Source organism: Pygocentrus nattereri, chromosome 28 (genome assembly GCF_015220715.1).
Source record: "Pygocentrus nattereri isolate fPygNat1 chromosome 28, fPygNat1.pri, whole genome shotgun sequence".
NCBI classification, from domain to species: Eukaryota; Metazoa; Chordata; class Actinopteri; order Characiformes; family Serrasalmidae; genus Pygocentrus; species Pygocentrus nattereri.
In genome coordinates, this window is record NC_051238.1 from 6,513,508 (window position 1) to 6,526,621 (window position 13,114).

At 41.3% G+C, this 13,114-nt stretch overlaps 1 protein-coding gene across 3 annotated transcripts in view; it reads right to left on the bottom strand.

Annotated features, from left to right (window-relative positions):
* The window catches only part of adamts10 (ADAM metallopeptidase with thrombospondin type 1 motif, 10), a 136,609-nt gene that overhangs the window by 111,875 nt on the left and 11,620 nt on the right, over positions 1-13,114 (bottom strand). For all 3 annotated transcript variants that reach the window (XM_037535924.1, XM_037535925.1, XM_037535923.1), the window contains exon 3: positions 883-1,244. In XM_037535924.1, coding sequence (XP_037391821.1) covers positions 883-1,244 — 362 coding nt within the window. The remainder of the gene's footprint in view (positions 1-882; positions 1,245-13,114) is intronic.

Sequence of the window (13,114 nt, forward strand, 5' to 3'; positions counted from 1 at the left end):
GTAACTGAGTAGTGCGTGTAACTGAATATTGCGAGTAACTGAGTATTGCGTGTAACTGAGTAGTGCGTGTAACTGAATATTGCGAGTAACTGAGTATTGCGTGTAACTGAGTAGTGCGTGTAACTGAATATTGCGAGTAACTAAGTATTGCGTGTAACTGAGTAGTGCGTGTAACTGAATATTGCGAGTAACTGAGTATTGCGTGTAACTGAGTAGTGCGTGTAACTGAATATTGCGAGTAACTGAGTATTGCGTGTAACTGAGTAGTGTGTGTAACTGAATATTGCGAGTAACTGAGTATTGCGTGTAACTGAGTAGTGTGTGTAACTGAATATTGCGAGTAACTGAGTATTGCGTGTAACTGAGTATTGCGTGTAACTGAATATTGTGTGTAACTGAGTATTGCGTGTAACTGAGTAGTGCGTGTAACTGAATATTGCGAGTAACTGAGTATTGCGTGTAACTGAGTAGTGCGTGTAACTGAATATTGCGAGTAACTGAGTATTGCGTGTAACTGAGTAGTGTGTGTAACTGAATATTGCGAGTAACTGAGTATTGCGTGTAACTGAGTAGTGTGTGTAACTGAATATTGCGAGTATTGTGGGAAACAACTTTTAGAAACTGGTATTAGGGTTGAGAGACATTTGGAGGTGCATTTACAGAAAGGATAAAGGGAATTATGTTAATTAGATTTTTCACCAAAATATTACTTTTAGTAGTCTCAAAATGATTTGCTTACGTGGCACTGTTTGACATACTGCTATCTTATAAACATGGACAAATGTATAGACACACTACACGACAGCTACAGCTGCTGTTTTTAGTTAAGTAGTTTTGATTATACCAGCACGTCAAGCCTGAGTATGTGGAAAAGAAACTTACCAGGCCGTTGCAGTTACTCAGGGCCACAGTGCTGGACTGAGGCTGGTGCTGCAGGTGACCCACATAGTGGCAGCCAGGCAAGTACGGGTGACTCCAGGCCAGACGGCCCCTCCTCCAGTACTCCACGCGAAACTGGCGTGAGAGCAGCCCACTCTGCAGCGTCAGGTTCAGGAACAGGTTGGCGCTGGGTGTTGACAGCTGGTAATACAGCTGTGGATCGGGCGTCTCAGGGTTGGAGTCTGCACTCCTCCTCCGCCGTCCGTGCCTGTCTGAGTGCTTCTCTTCATCCAGTGCCTCCCCCTGAGGGCCCACGCGGACCGGGATGGCAATCTCATAGTGACCCAGGCTGGACAGGAATGCAGCTGGAGAGACAAATGGGAAATGGACAGAGATGAAAAAAACTGTTTTTATTTCTAGAGCGGGGTATCAATTAGCTCACAGAAAGCAGTTTAATGTACCGAGGTCAAGTGTAGTTGTGATGGTACTTCTCTGAGCATTTTATAATGGTAACATTTTTCAATCTGAGTAAATTGGTGCGGAAAGCATTCCCATTTCCTTCCTTTTGGACCTTTAGCAATTTGTTTTCCAGTTGACTTTAGACATTAGACTGTGACTATTAAGGCTAGTTGATCACTTTGGGGCAAAACTTCGTCAGAAAATGGGAAAAAAAACACCTCTACAATAATGCTAATGTCTGCTAACTCACACTGGGATTTCTAATAGTATGTTAGCACTGAGGCACATGACCATTCTAGATAAATCACAGATACACTGTAAAAATGAGAGAGCAGTTCAACTTGAAATGATTTAGTAACTGACTATGTCTTTAGTCTTTTCTTGAGTTGAGTCAACTTGAGGACACCATAGTTCACACAACTCAAAGGTCTTAGTTGAGTCCAAAACTCTCCGAGCTACTGTTTCTAGATCTGCATCTCGGGTAGAGAAACTAAACTGAATGTGTTTTTTTACTCAGTTTTCCCACCAGCTGGCGCTCCTTCTATCACACATTCCCATCTGGCATACTCTCCTCTTGGGTTTCCGGATAATGGACAGCTGTGGTATTGCGAGGATTCAAACTCACAACCTCCTGATGTTGGGATGAATTATTACACAGCTGCACCACATGAGGTGATGCCACGCTTCAAAGTCAAAACAAAAAGTATTTTCTCCAGTGTGTTAAACAGTTGTAGACACAAAATCTGAGCTGCTTCATGTGTTCCTGAGTGGTGCAGTGGACTCAGCCGTCTACCCAACAGGAGGTTGTGAGTTTGAGCCCCAGCGATGCCATAGCCATCCATAAGTGTGTAATCAGTGTCTCACAGGATGGTGTGATGGAGAGAGTCTTGGCTGGTGAGGAAGCTTAATATAAAAAAACAAGTTCACTTTATTTACTTTACTGAGATGCAGTACTAAAAGCACTAAGAGAACTTTTAACTCAACTAAGAAATTTGAGTTGTGTCCTCAAGTTGAGTCAACTCAAGAAAAGCCATGTAATTAGTTACTATATCATTTTGAGTCGAGCTGACCTCTAATTTTTTACAGTGTACTTAGACATTCCACATGCTTTATTTGAAACATCTAACATTCATTAAAATATCGCTGTTGTCAGAAGAAAACCTTGTATTTCTTTTTTTGTCGGACCAAAAGAAATGGCCCAAAATGTCTTGGAAAAAAATCTGGTTCCATTGACTTACATTCGAAGTAAAGTAAATTTTTTCTTTCTCCTGTAAAGTTACTATTTTGGAGGTTTTCTTCTGACAACAAGAGATACATTTTACCTTGAATATATCAGTTTTGCAGTGACTCTTTCAGTAAAAAGTCTTGGCATAGAGCTGCTGTTTTCCATTTCTAATGGCTGACTGAAACCTGGTTAGACTCCCCCTCACATTTAGAATCAGTGACATATCTAGAACTTCCAGAAGGCCTACAGTCATGTTTTTCTCGCTTGTTCCACTCATTGTACATCAAAACATGATTGGTTGTTTCCACTGTCGGTTTCTAATTCTGTTGTTGGTTAATCTGGCATGTTAGGCCTTCGGTCCAACTCCAGAAGTCCTGACCAATGGAAGAGCTCACTTAGCTATACCTACCTAGATAACAAGGGGCAAAATCATGATTTTAAACCTTGTGTTTCCAGCCAAAATGCTACTAGGAGTACGACTATAATAGTATAAAATACAACAAGTACTAGCTAAAAACTACAGATATGCCTTTTTTAGGTCTCAGAAATCATTAGGAACTCTCTGTAGGCCTTGAAGGTCCTAAAGATTCCCTACTGTTATTTTCATGAAGATTCCCAAAGAGAAGAATAGAGCCTAACAAACATGATAGAGACTGGATATACTAAGAAGTTCCACTGCAGTTCTAAAGGGAACACAGTACTGGAGCATGTTTTGGCGCATGCATAGCATAACTTTACTCTGACAGGATGCACCCACATACCTAATTCTGATGGTCACCGCAAAAAAATGATAAATGAGAGGCGGCTGGTGTTTTAAACTGCTTTGCACTGTACTGAAATCGTCACACCCCTAAAAACTCAAACTGTGGAAGTTCAAATGAACTCCAGTCCCCCACTCTTCGCATGTCATAGGGGAGCAGCAGAGTCCACAGTGAGACCCAAAAGCTAACGGGCCCAGAGGCCCAAAAGCCACAAGTTTCCACAGAAACCCTGAAATCTTATACTTCCTGCTCTCTGCAGTGGGGCCGAAGATTTATTATCCAAACAGTGCACGCTAAACACTGCACCCGGGGGGAGAGGTTGCCGCTGAAGCGCTCACATCTCCAACAGACTGCCCTTAATGCCTTTAGAAGCTCAGATCATCTTCGCTGCAGAGAAAGCAGGCCAGCGGCTCTGGAGTGAAATGAAGATTACAGCTGCTGTTTACCTGCCAAAGCCAGTTTAAACAAGCTATGAGCAGAACTACAAGAAAGCCCTGTTCAGGTCCATAGCTGTGTGGCCAAGGGCTGCACGAGCTTTAGGCTGGACCTGAAGCTCATGCAGAGGAATAACACCAATGCGATTAGTCTCTTCTGTGTCTCCAGCACCAGTCCAACAAATAGTGGCGTGCATTAAGAGCACATCTCCATAAAATCTAATAATGTAAAATTTTATTAGCTCAACTTGTAAACACTGTCAAAGAGTGAGACATGTTACATGGAAGTTGACATAAACGTGACCCACACATGGTATTATAAGTACCCAAGTATTGAGTATTACGCTGTGCTGAAAAAGGGAATTCCACCAATTTTTTTAAATGTAGGCACAGTTAAATGGGTACAATGTAAGTAAACAAATATATTCTGTTTGCAAGGAAAACATAAGGCAAAATAGACCCCTATTCACTTCTCGACTATTATCAATATTACATATAATCTCAGAGGACACGTGTTGAGCTGAGAATAATTATCAGCAAGCAGTCTGTTCTCAAATACATGGTTGCTCATCACTCACCCTTCATCTGTCTCGATCTAATCAATGAGAAACAGGTTGAGCTGCCATGTCCGGCATTTAACGGCCAAACGGAATTTTCCTCCCTTTTTTAATGAAAGAGTGTGATCTAGTAAAGTTCGGCAACATGCTGCCCTTTCACTGCCCTGTTGTGGCTCCACAGCTGGGTTTACTGGCGGTTGGGATAGTGAATAAAATGGCTGTATTTGTGTTGTAGACATGGTGACTCCTGGTTCCTATCACCACCAGTGTAAAGAAATCTGAGTCACTACAATCATCCCTTTCAAACTACTCGAAATGACTTTGTTTACATGTCAAATTTTGGAAAATCAGTGAAATTTCCTTTTACCTTCTAAGTTGGAGCTTAAAATTATGTCATTATGTCTTGGAGCCCCAGTGCAAAAAGATGGTAACTAAATATATACTGTGTATATATATATATATATATATATATATATATACTCATTTACATTTGTAGGTCTACATCAAAAACAAAAATATACATATTTATTCATCTTGATCTTCATTCGCTGACTGTTTTTAGACCAAAGCACCTCATGGAACATATTTCTAAGGCTACAAATTCACCCTTAGCACTCAAATGCTACCTGCTTGTGAAAGAGGTAAGTTAGATTTCTGTTTATACAGCCTGCATATACCACTTCACATGCTGAACTCAGAGTTGAGGACACATTCCTGATTTTCCAAGTAGGAATTCCCAGTTTTAAGGAGTGTTTTCTTTGTATTTTTCCGAGCCAGACATGAGAAATTCCGAGCTACAAGCTTTAGTCGAATGCAGCATTACATAACAGACTAAAGCAGAGCTGATGACTTCAGAACAGTTTCACATTAGGCAGTTTGTAAGAGATCAAGGCTCAGTCTTGTGTTGAGAAACTATCCAGTACGTCCACAGCGAGAATCTACTAAGACGAGCCACTTGCTTCACGGAGTAGCATGTGCTTTCACTGGGATTTCAACACCTCGGACAGGCCGCGTGGAAGAAGACGACACGCAGCGAGGCCTACCGTGAGTGCGCATCTGACCTAATGCTCCATCTCTGAGGATTCTTCACTAATTCTGTCTGGAGCATCATGTGAGGAGCTGAGAATAATTATCAGCAAGCAGTCTGTTCTCAAATACATGGTTGCTCATCACTCACCCTTCATCTGTCTCGATCTAATCAATGAGAAACAGGTTGAGCTGCCATGTCTGGCATTTAACGGCCAAACGGAATTTTCCTCCCTTTTTTAATGAAAGAGTGTGATCTAGTAAAGTTCGGCAACATGCTGCCCTTTCACTGCCCTGTTGTGGCTCCACAGCTGAATTAGATTTGTAGGTAATAATAAAATAATCCTCCTTTACAGTAAAATAAAGCTCTGCTGATCCTTCAACACAGTAAATGGTCTGAAACACTGGAGTTAATGTAGAACTGCTGATTCACCCTTTGAGGTTGGCACACAGACTGCTGGTCACCATAGCAACACATACAATAATCTTACCTAGCTAGTAGCTACGAAACAACAAAGAGAAAGATTTAAGATGAACATTGATAATTTAGAGATGACTTATTTGTGTTTATAATCACTCCAGCTGGTTTCCTGATACGGTTCATTTGCAACAAGAAACTGTCAAACAGTAAAAAATCACGAAATTGAAGTCAGTTTCTTGTTCAAATGTTCCCATTCCACCTTAAATGATGCAGCATACAGCAGGCACCATTTAGATGGAACAGGAAAATTTGAAAATGAAGCTGGCGAATGAGACGCTGACTACAAGCTCGTAAAAAGTCGAACGCTGACAGATTTGTTTTCACAAGAAAATTCTTCACTTTTGGAAAAGTTTCCTGCTGGAGATGTGAGAAAAGTGGCTACAGCCGAGCTGAAGCTTAAAGCAGAGTCTTCGTTGTCGTCTGAGTAAATTTGTTAGCCTATGTTAGTACATTAGCACATACCCAGACATAATTACAGTCAAGAGGGTAAAATGGACATAAAATGTTGTGTCTCCAACGTTGTGGTTTGATTTTGGCTGAAAGGACAAAATGGCTCTTCTTCACACTTGTGTTGCCGACCCCCCATCTAGAACATGCCGTTCACCAGTCCATACAGTCCAGATATGGAATCTAAACCAAAACAGCCCGATTTCCATTCCCTGTTTCTGTGACATCATGAAAATAAACACACCTATTCAGCCTACAGCTGCTTAGCCCCGCCCACTCACACTGAAGTCTGTCAGCCCGCACTTCTTTTTGAACTAAAAAATGATGGTTCTTCAAGGGTTCTTTAGTAAAGAAAACGGTTCTATATAGAACCCTGTACACTCAAAGAACCCTTTGCATGATTAAAGTGTTCTCAGGTTTATGGACATTGTGCATGACTGTGCAATAGACATTTCCATGTAAAACCTTTTTGAAAATGGTTCTATGTAGCACACAAGAGGGTTCTGCTATTGTTACAAGCTAGATATCATAACAATAGAAGAACCCTTGTGGGGGCCATATAGAACCATTTACAGCACATTCTCCATCAATCTAAAGAACCCTTTCATGCTGCAAATAACCATTTAATCACGCAAAGTGTTCTATGAGTGTCCACTGTTCTATACAGAACCATTTTCTTTACCAAAGATTCCTTTCAGGAATTCTCAGCTATCTAGAGTGCACAGCAAAAAGCTGCCATGACATCAAACATCATAACATCTGTAATGATAATTACCAGTAATTGGAACATGACATAATATACGGTACTGAACAAAAGCTACCATGACTACTCACGACAGCATTTGATCTGCTTTGGCATGTTTAGGATGCGTTTATGCCAATGTTATGCAGCAGGATTCAAGTGAAGTGTAACCAGCATGTCTGTTTGAGATTTACGCCATGCTAACTGGTGGGGTCCAAGTTTCTTATTACTTGTTTTTACTTGTTAGTTACATTAACCTTGTATCTCCAGGGTAAACTTCAAATATCAAACATGTCTTAGCTGGTCAACCACAATTCCCTTAAGGTGGGTGTCATGTGTAAGCATGAGTTTTGGGTTTTTTGTTTGTGTCTCTCTCTCTCTCTCTCTCTCTCTCTCTCTCTCTCTCTCTCTCTCTCTCGCGCGCGCGCTCTCCCTTCAAACAGTTTAACCTGGTTTGGCCTGGTTGGTGTAGATGGGGGGAGAAACACCCTAGACTAAACGTGCAGTCACAAGATTTGGGGGCTCGTCCAGGACGTTATTATTCCTTGTAATTTGGCACTGTATTGAGCTGTGGCAGGTGAGATGAGGAGCTTTGGCTGTTAGTATGAGCTAGATGCGAATGCTAACTTGTCTTATTTGATTTTAGAGCTTGTTAGTGTTTGAAGCTATTAGTTTGCTAATGGGGTGATTGTTTTAGATTTGCTGGTTGAGTTTGGTCTGTCTGTGGGTCCATCTGGCTGTCAGGTGAGATGGTGGTAACAGTAAGAAAACTACTGCTTTGCATTCAGGGTAGCAGTGGTGGAAAGTAACTAAGTAAATGTAATTAGTTTCTGTACTTAAGTACTTTTTTTTGTGTATCTGTATTTTACTGAAGTATTTCCATTTTCAGCATCATTTTCCTTTCACTCCACTACATTTCAGAGTCTAATATCTGACTTTTTCCTCCTACATTTTGAGGAATCTGTCGTTCCTTTTGGTTTCTGTGTGTATAAAAACGTAACATGTCAAAACGAAAGAAGCGCAAAGCCAGAGCACCAATCAGGGCCCAGCGGTCACTTTGTTTAGAGCTGGTTTTGACCTGTTGGTCATACCGACCCAGTGCAGCACGCGGTTCAACGTCAGCGCAGCAGCGTAAAACTTTGGGAGAGTCTGTTCAACATAAATGATGAGCTAACCTAACTTTGTGTAAATAGAGCTCAATATAGAAATATGTCCACATATGCAGTCGAGACTGACGCGGCTTTTTTCTGAATTTCTACAAACACCATTTCATTTTATAGTAAATGAGTTTGGGCTGGTTTATGTTTATGAACAGACGCCTACAGATCAACATAGTAAAGGAGCTCATCTGTGATCCTGAGTTTAAAGCCAGTTTTTATTCAACTTAAACTTGGAACTAAGTTGTAAATAAATCTGAAACTGAAACTTTGCTTGTGTGTAAAAGTGATTTCAGAGCCACTCGGTTCTCCCTGATGGAACCTGTTTAGTTTTGTGCTTCTGATCATTTTAATAGACGTCAGCGTCACTAATTAATGACGTTCTATTAAAAGACTGGTTTACCAAGAGAGACGCTGGAGGACTTTCACCTGAAATGAGTTCATGAAGCCAGTCTGGTTATAAAAATGATAACAGGACCAGATCAGAGCCAGAATTACTCTTTTAGTACTTTTACTTTATACTTAAGCACATTTGAAGGTACTTGCAACAATCATTTTTCAAAACAATAACGTCACGTGCATGACTCATATGTCCACATGTGACACTGCACAGTAACTACAGTGATATGCACATGTGTAGTGAAGGGTGAAGTGACCGTTCTCATTGCCATGACCACGTCTCGATTATGTATCTCCGTCTAGGACCACATATGAAAGCATCTGAAATCTGATTTGATACGATCACTTCTCACACAGCTCTGAACAAAATCACATCTGTTTCACATTTAAGTAAAATAAAAAGATTTATGTAACTTCAAGCCTCTAATATAAACATATCCTTATTTAGCGCATACGGCGTTGACCTACTGATCTACTACAGAAAAACACTGGAACAGAACAGCATCCCCTCAGGTGAAAGTGACACATTTAGCCTTCGGACCACCACCGCACAGCCCCGGCACTGTCTAAACTAAACACTACAGCATAATAGTCGGAAGGGCCGCTCCCTGCTCTAACACATCCAGGGAAGCCTGTTTATTTATAAAAGCCTTTGATCTTCATTTTAATCTCCATGAAGAGGCCCAGGGGAGATCCAGGATGCCCCCGTTCCTCTCTCATAAACTCTGCCCCCACAGACGGAGCCCCATAAACCACTACAGCACTCACTTTTATTTCAAACAAACTGGCATTAGGAGCCGGGTTTATGTTAGAGGGCCTGGGAGTAAAACAGACCTTAATTAGATATGGAGGGAAATAAAGAGGGAAATTAGATTTAGTGGCTGTTTTCTCAGAAGAAGGGGCACTAATGTAGGATCCGGCCCAGCTCGGTCAAAATAACTGCATTACTGTATTCATTAGAGCGCAAAAGGGAAACGCTGGCCTCAGGTCAGCGCTCTTACTGTGAGTAGTCTGAATAAATACAACCTCAGCAAACATTCTTACAGCTGTGCTGTCCAGCTGATTCCACTCAGCAGTTTCTTGCAAGGTTAAGTAGGTGTGTTTGAGTATATTACAGTATATAATATAATATATGATATAGTTGACATATATATATATATATACACACTAACAGGTGTATGAAGACAGACATAGAGTAGAATGGGTTGCACTGAAGAGCACAATGACTTAAAACATAGCACAATGCTCTCTTTGCCACAAATTTTCTGTCGTTTTGTGAAATGGAAGTGTCCAAGAGCAACAACAGCTCAGCCACAAATCAGCAGATCATGCAATCGCCTATGCTCTGTTACATCAGTCACTGAAGAACATCAATATCAATATCAGCCAAGGACCATGAAATAACCAAGCATCTGCACACAACCCTTAAGAACACTATGTGCAGTGCCAAGTGTTTCCTGGAGTGGTGTACAGCAAGCTGCCACTGGACTCTGGAAAGATGTTCTCTGGAGCAATGAGTCATGCTTCATTAGCCATGTTTACATGTAGCCTAATTATTGGACTGATAGCTCTCTGGGAATGGAATATGTTCATGTATACACCTCAATCGGAATAGACTAGCCCGATTGAGATCAAATAAAATACAATTTCTATCCAACTGAACGAGGTGCGAAATCCTATAAATAATCCATTAAATGGAATAATAATATCCATGTAAACAACTGTATATGGTTACATTCCCAATCGGAAAGTTTAAGTACGCTCTGCGCACGTGAGTCGTGTCATAGCGAACGGTCAACATGGTGGGAGCGGAAACTGGTCTGCAGAGGAGACGAAGTTTATGCTCTGATCTTCAAAAGGTGACGATGGGCTTATGTGAAGCTTATGTGTCTCAGAACATGACGGCTTCCTCTTGGCCTTCTCTAATAAGTATGTTTTCCTGAATCTGAATTCATTTAAAAGCAATTAACACAAGCGCTGCTCACTGCTGCTTGTCTCACTCTGACTGGACTCGCGTGATGCTCGTTATCACGGTAACATCTACACTAAGCGGATCTCTACACATGACCTTAATTGTGTATCAGATTACTTGTAGAGTGCATGTAAACAGAGATTTTCAGACAAATTTTTGAGCAGAGTGAGCATGAACACCTCAGTCTGTAATTGTAATGTATTCAATCAGATTGGCAAAAATTCTTCCATGTAAACACAGCCACTATCTGGCAGTCAGATGGATGTACACTACCTACCAGAATGCATAATGCCTACAGTAAAGTTTGGTGGAGGGGGGATAATGGGCTGGGGCTGCTTTTCAGGGTTTGGGCCAGTGAAGGGTGATGTTGATGCTACAGCGTACAAAGACATTTTACGCAATCTTTTGGCAGCAGTTTGGGGAAGACCCTTTCCTGTTCTAGCATGACTGAGTCCACAGTAAGCTCCTGGTTTGATGAGTTTGGTGCGGATGGCCTGCACAGAGCCCTGACTTCAACTCCACTGAGCACCTTTGGGATGAACTGGAACGTAAATTATGAGCCAGGCCCTCTCGTCCCACATCAGTGCCTGACCTCACAAAGGTTCTTTTGCAGAATGGGCATAAATTCCCACAGACACACTCCAAAGTCTTATGGCAAATCTTGCCAGAAGAATGGAAGCTGTAACAGCAGCAAACTCCATATTAATGCCCATGGTTCAGGAGTGGGATGCCCAGCAAAGTCAGGTGTCCACATACTTTTGACCAAATAGTGTACATTTCTACTTGAATGAGATTAAACAGGATTTTTGCCTGTTCTGTAAAGCTTGTCCAGTCGCTATAACCGAATGCACTTGTGGGTGGAGCCCAGATAGGTGTCAACTCCTGCCTTAGGAGGAGTGATCAGCAACATTACGCTGGAATGCTTGATGAATATGAGCCACTGTTCACTGCGGTGAAAAGAGCAGCCATGTTTCTGTCTGTCTGTCTGTCTCTCTATCTCCCAGATGTGCAACAGCTGTATTCAGTCATGGCTGGGCCCAGACTGGTGGAAGAGAGTGCGTTCCTGCATGCCAGGCTGAGAAGTCAGTCTTTCTTGAACGGACGCCACAGTAACCACAGGGCCCCTGTCTACAGCTCTAAACCAAGCCTATTCATAACTCCCTGCAATCCTGTCTCTGTTTCAGCCGTCTCCTGGAGAACAATCGCACGCTTTAGTTATTAGACTGCAACGCGCCTGTCTGTGTCTTAGTCGTAGCAGGCAGTGCTTTCAGAACCGCTCGCGTAACTGCACACGCGCAAGTACATGACATAATGCTGGTAGCATGACAGCTAACCTCATTATTTAGCTATTTAAAGGACAAGGAAGATGGAAGAAAAAACACAGCCCTAATGCCAACTGTGGCATGTCTGCATGTTTGTCTGCCCACTTGTTGAAATAAGCACAAGCCAAATTCATGTCTGACTAGTTTCCTATTATGTAACATTCAGAATACGTATAATATCAAATAGACTTGTGTATCACTGCTATATATATATATATATATATACACACAACCCCAATTCCAATGAAGTTGGGACGTTGTGTAAAACATAAATAAAAACAGAATATGATGACCTGCAAATCCTTTTCAACCTATATTCAGTTGAATTCACTACAAAGACAAGAAAAACAATAAAGTTTATCTGTTTGAACATTAAATATCTTGTCTTTGTAGTGTATTCAATTGAATACAGGTTGTAAAGGATTTGCAAATCATCGTATTCTGTTTTTATTTATGTTTTACACAACGTCCCAATTGAATTGGGGTTATATTATATATATATATATATATATATATATATATATATATATATATATATATATATACATACATACACTTACTGGCCACTTTGTTAGGTACTAGGTCTGCCTTGAACCTACACCCAATGCTATTCTATCAGCTCCACCTACCATGCAGGTAGAGCTGTTCTGAATAATTTGAATACTTTGACTATTTGCTTTTTAGGCTTATGGCATTTTATTCTCTATTTAGTATTCAGAAGTTTCATCTTTTCTCTAGCCACAAAAATTGCAGCCTAAAATGAATTTCATCGACAGATGAATTTAGAATTCTATATTAGGTACAGCGACCTGGTATCTACACTCATTGTCCACTGTATCAGCTCCACTGACTCCACTCTTGTTCAGTGGTCAGGACCCCCATGGACCCCCACAAAGCAGGTATTATTAGGGTGGTGGATTATTCCCAGCACTGCAGTAACACTGACGTGGTGGTGGTGTGTTGGTGTGTGTTGCGCTAGTATGAGTGGATCAGACACAGCAGTGCTGCTGGAGGTTTTAAACACTGCCCCCCCTCACTGTCCACTCTATTAGACACTCCTACCTTGTGGGTCAACCTTGTAGCTCATCTGCTGCTGCACAGTTTGTGTTGGTCATCCTCTAGTCCTTTATCAGTGGTCACAGGACACAGATACAGATGGACTACAGTCTGTAATTGTAGAATTGCAAAGTGCTCCTATATGGTCAGTGGAGCTGATACAATGGACAATGAGTGTAGATACAAAAAGGTGGACT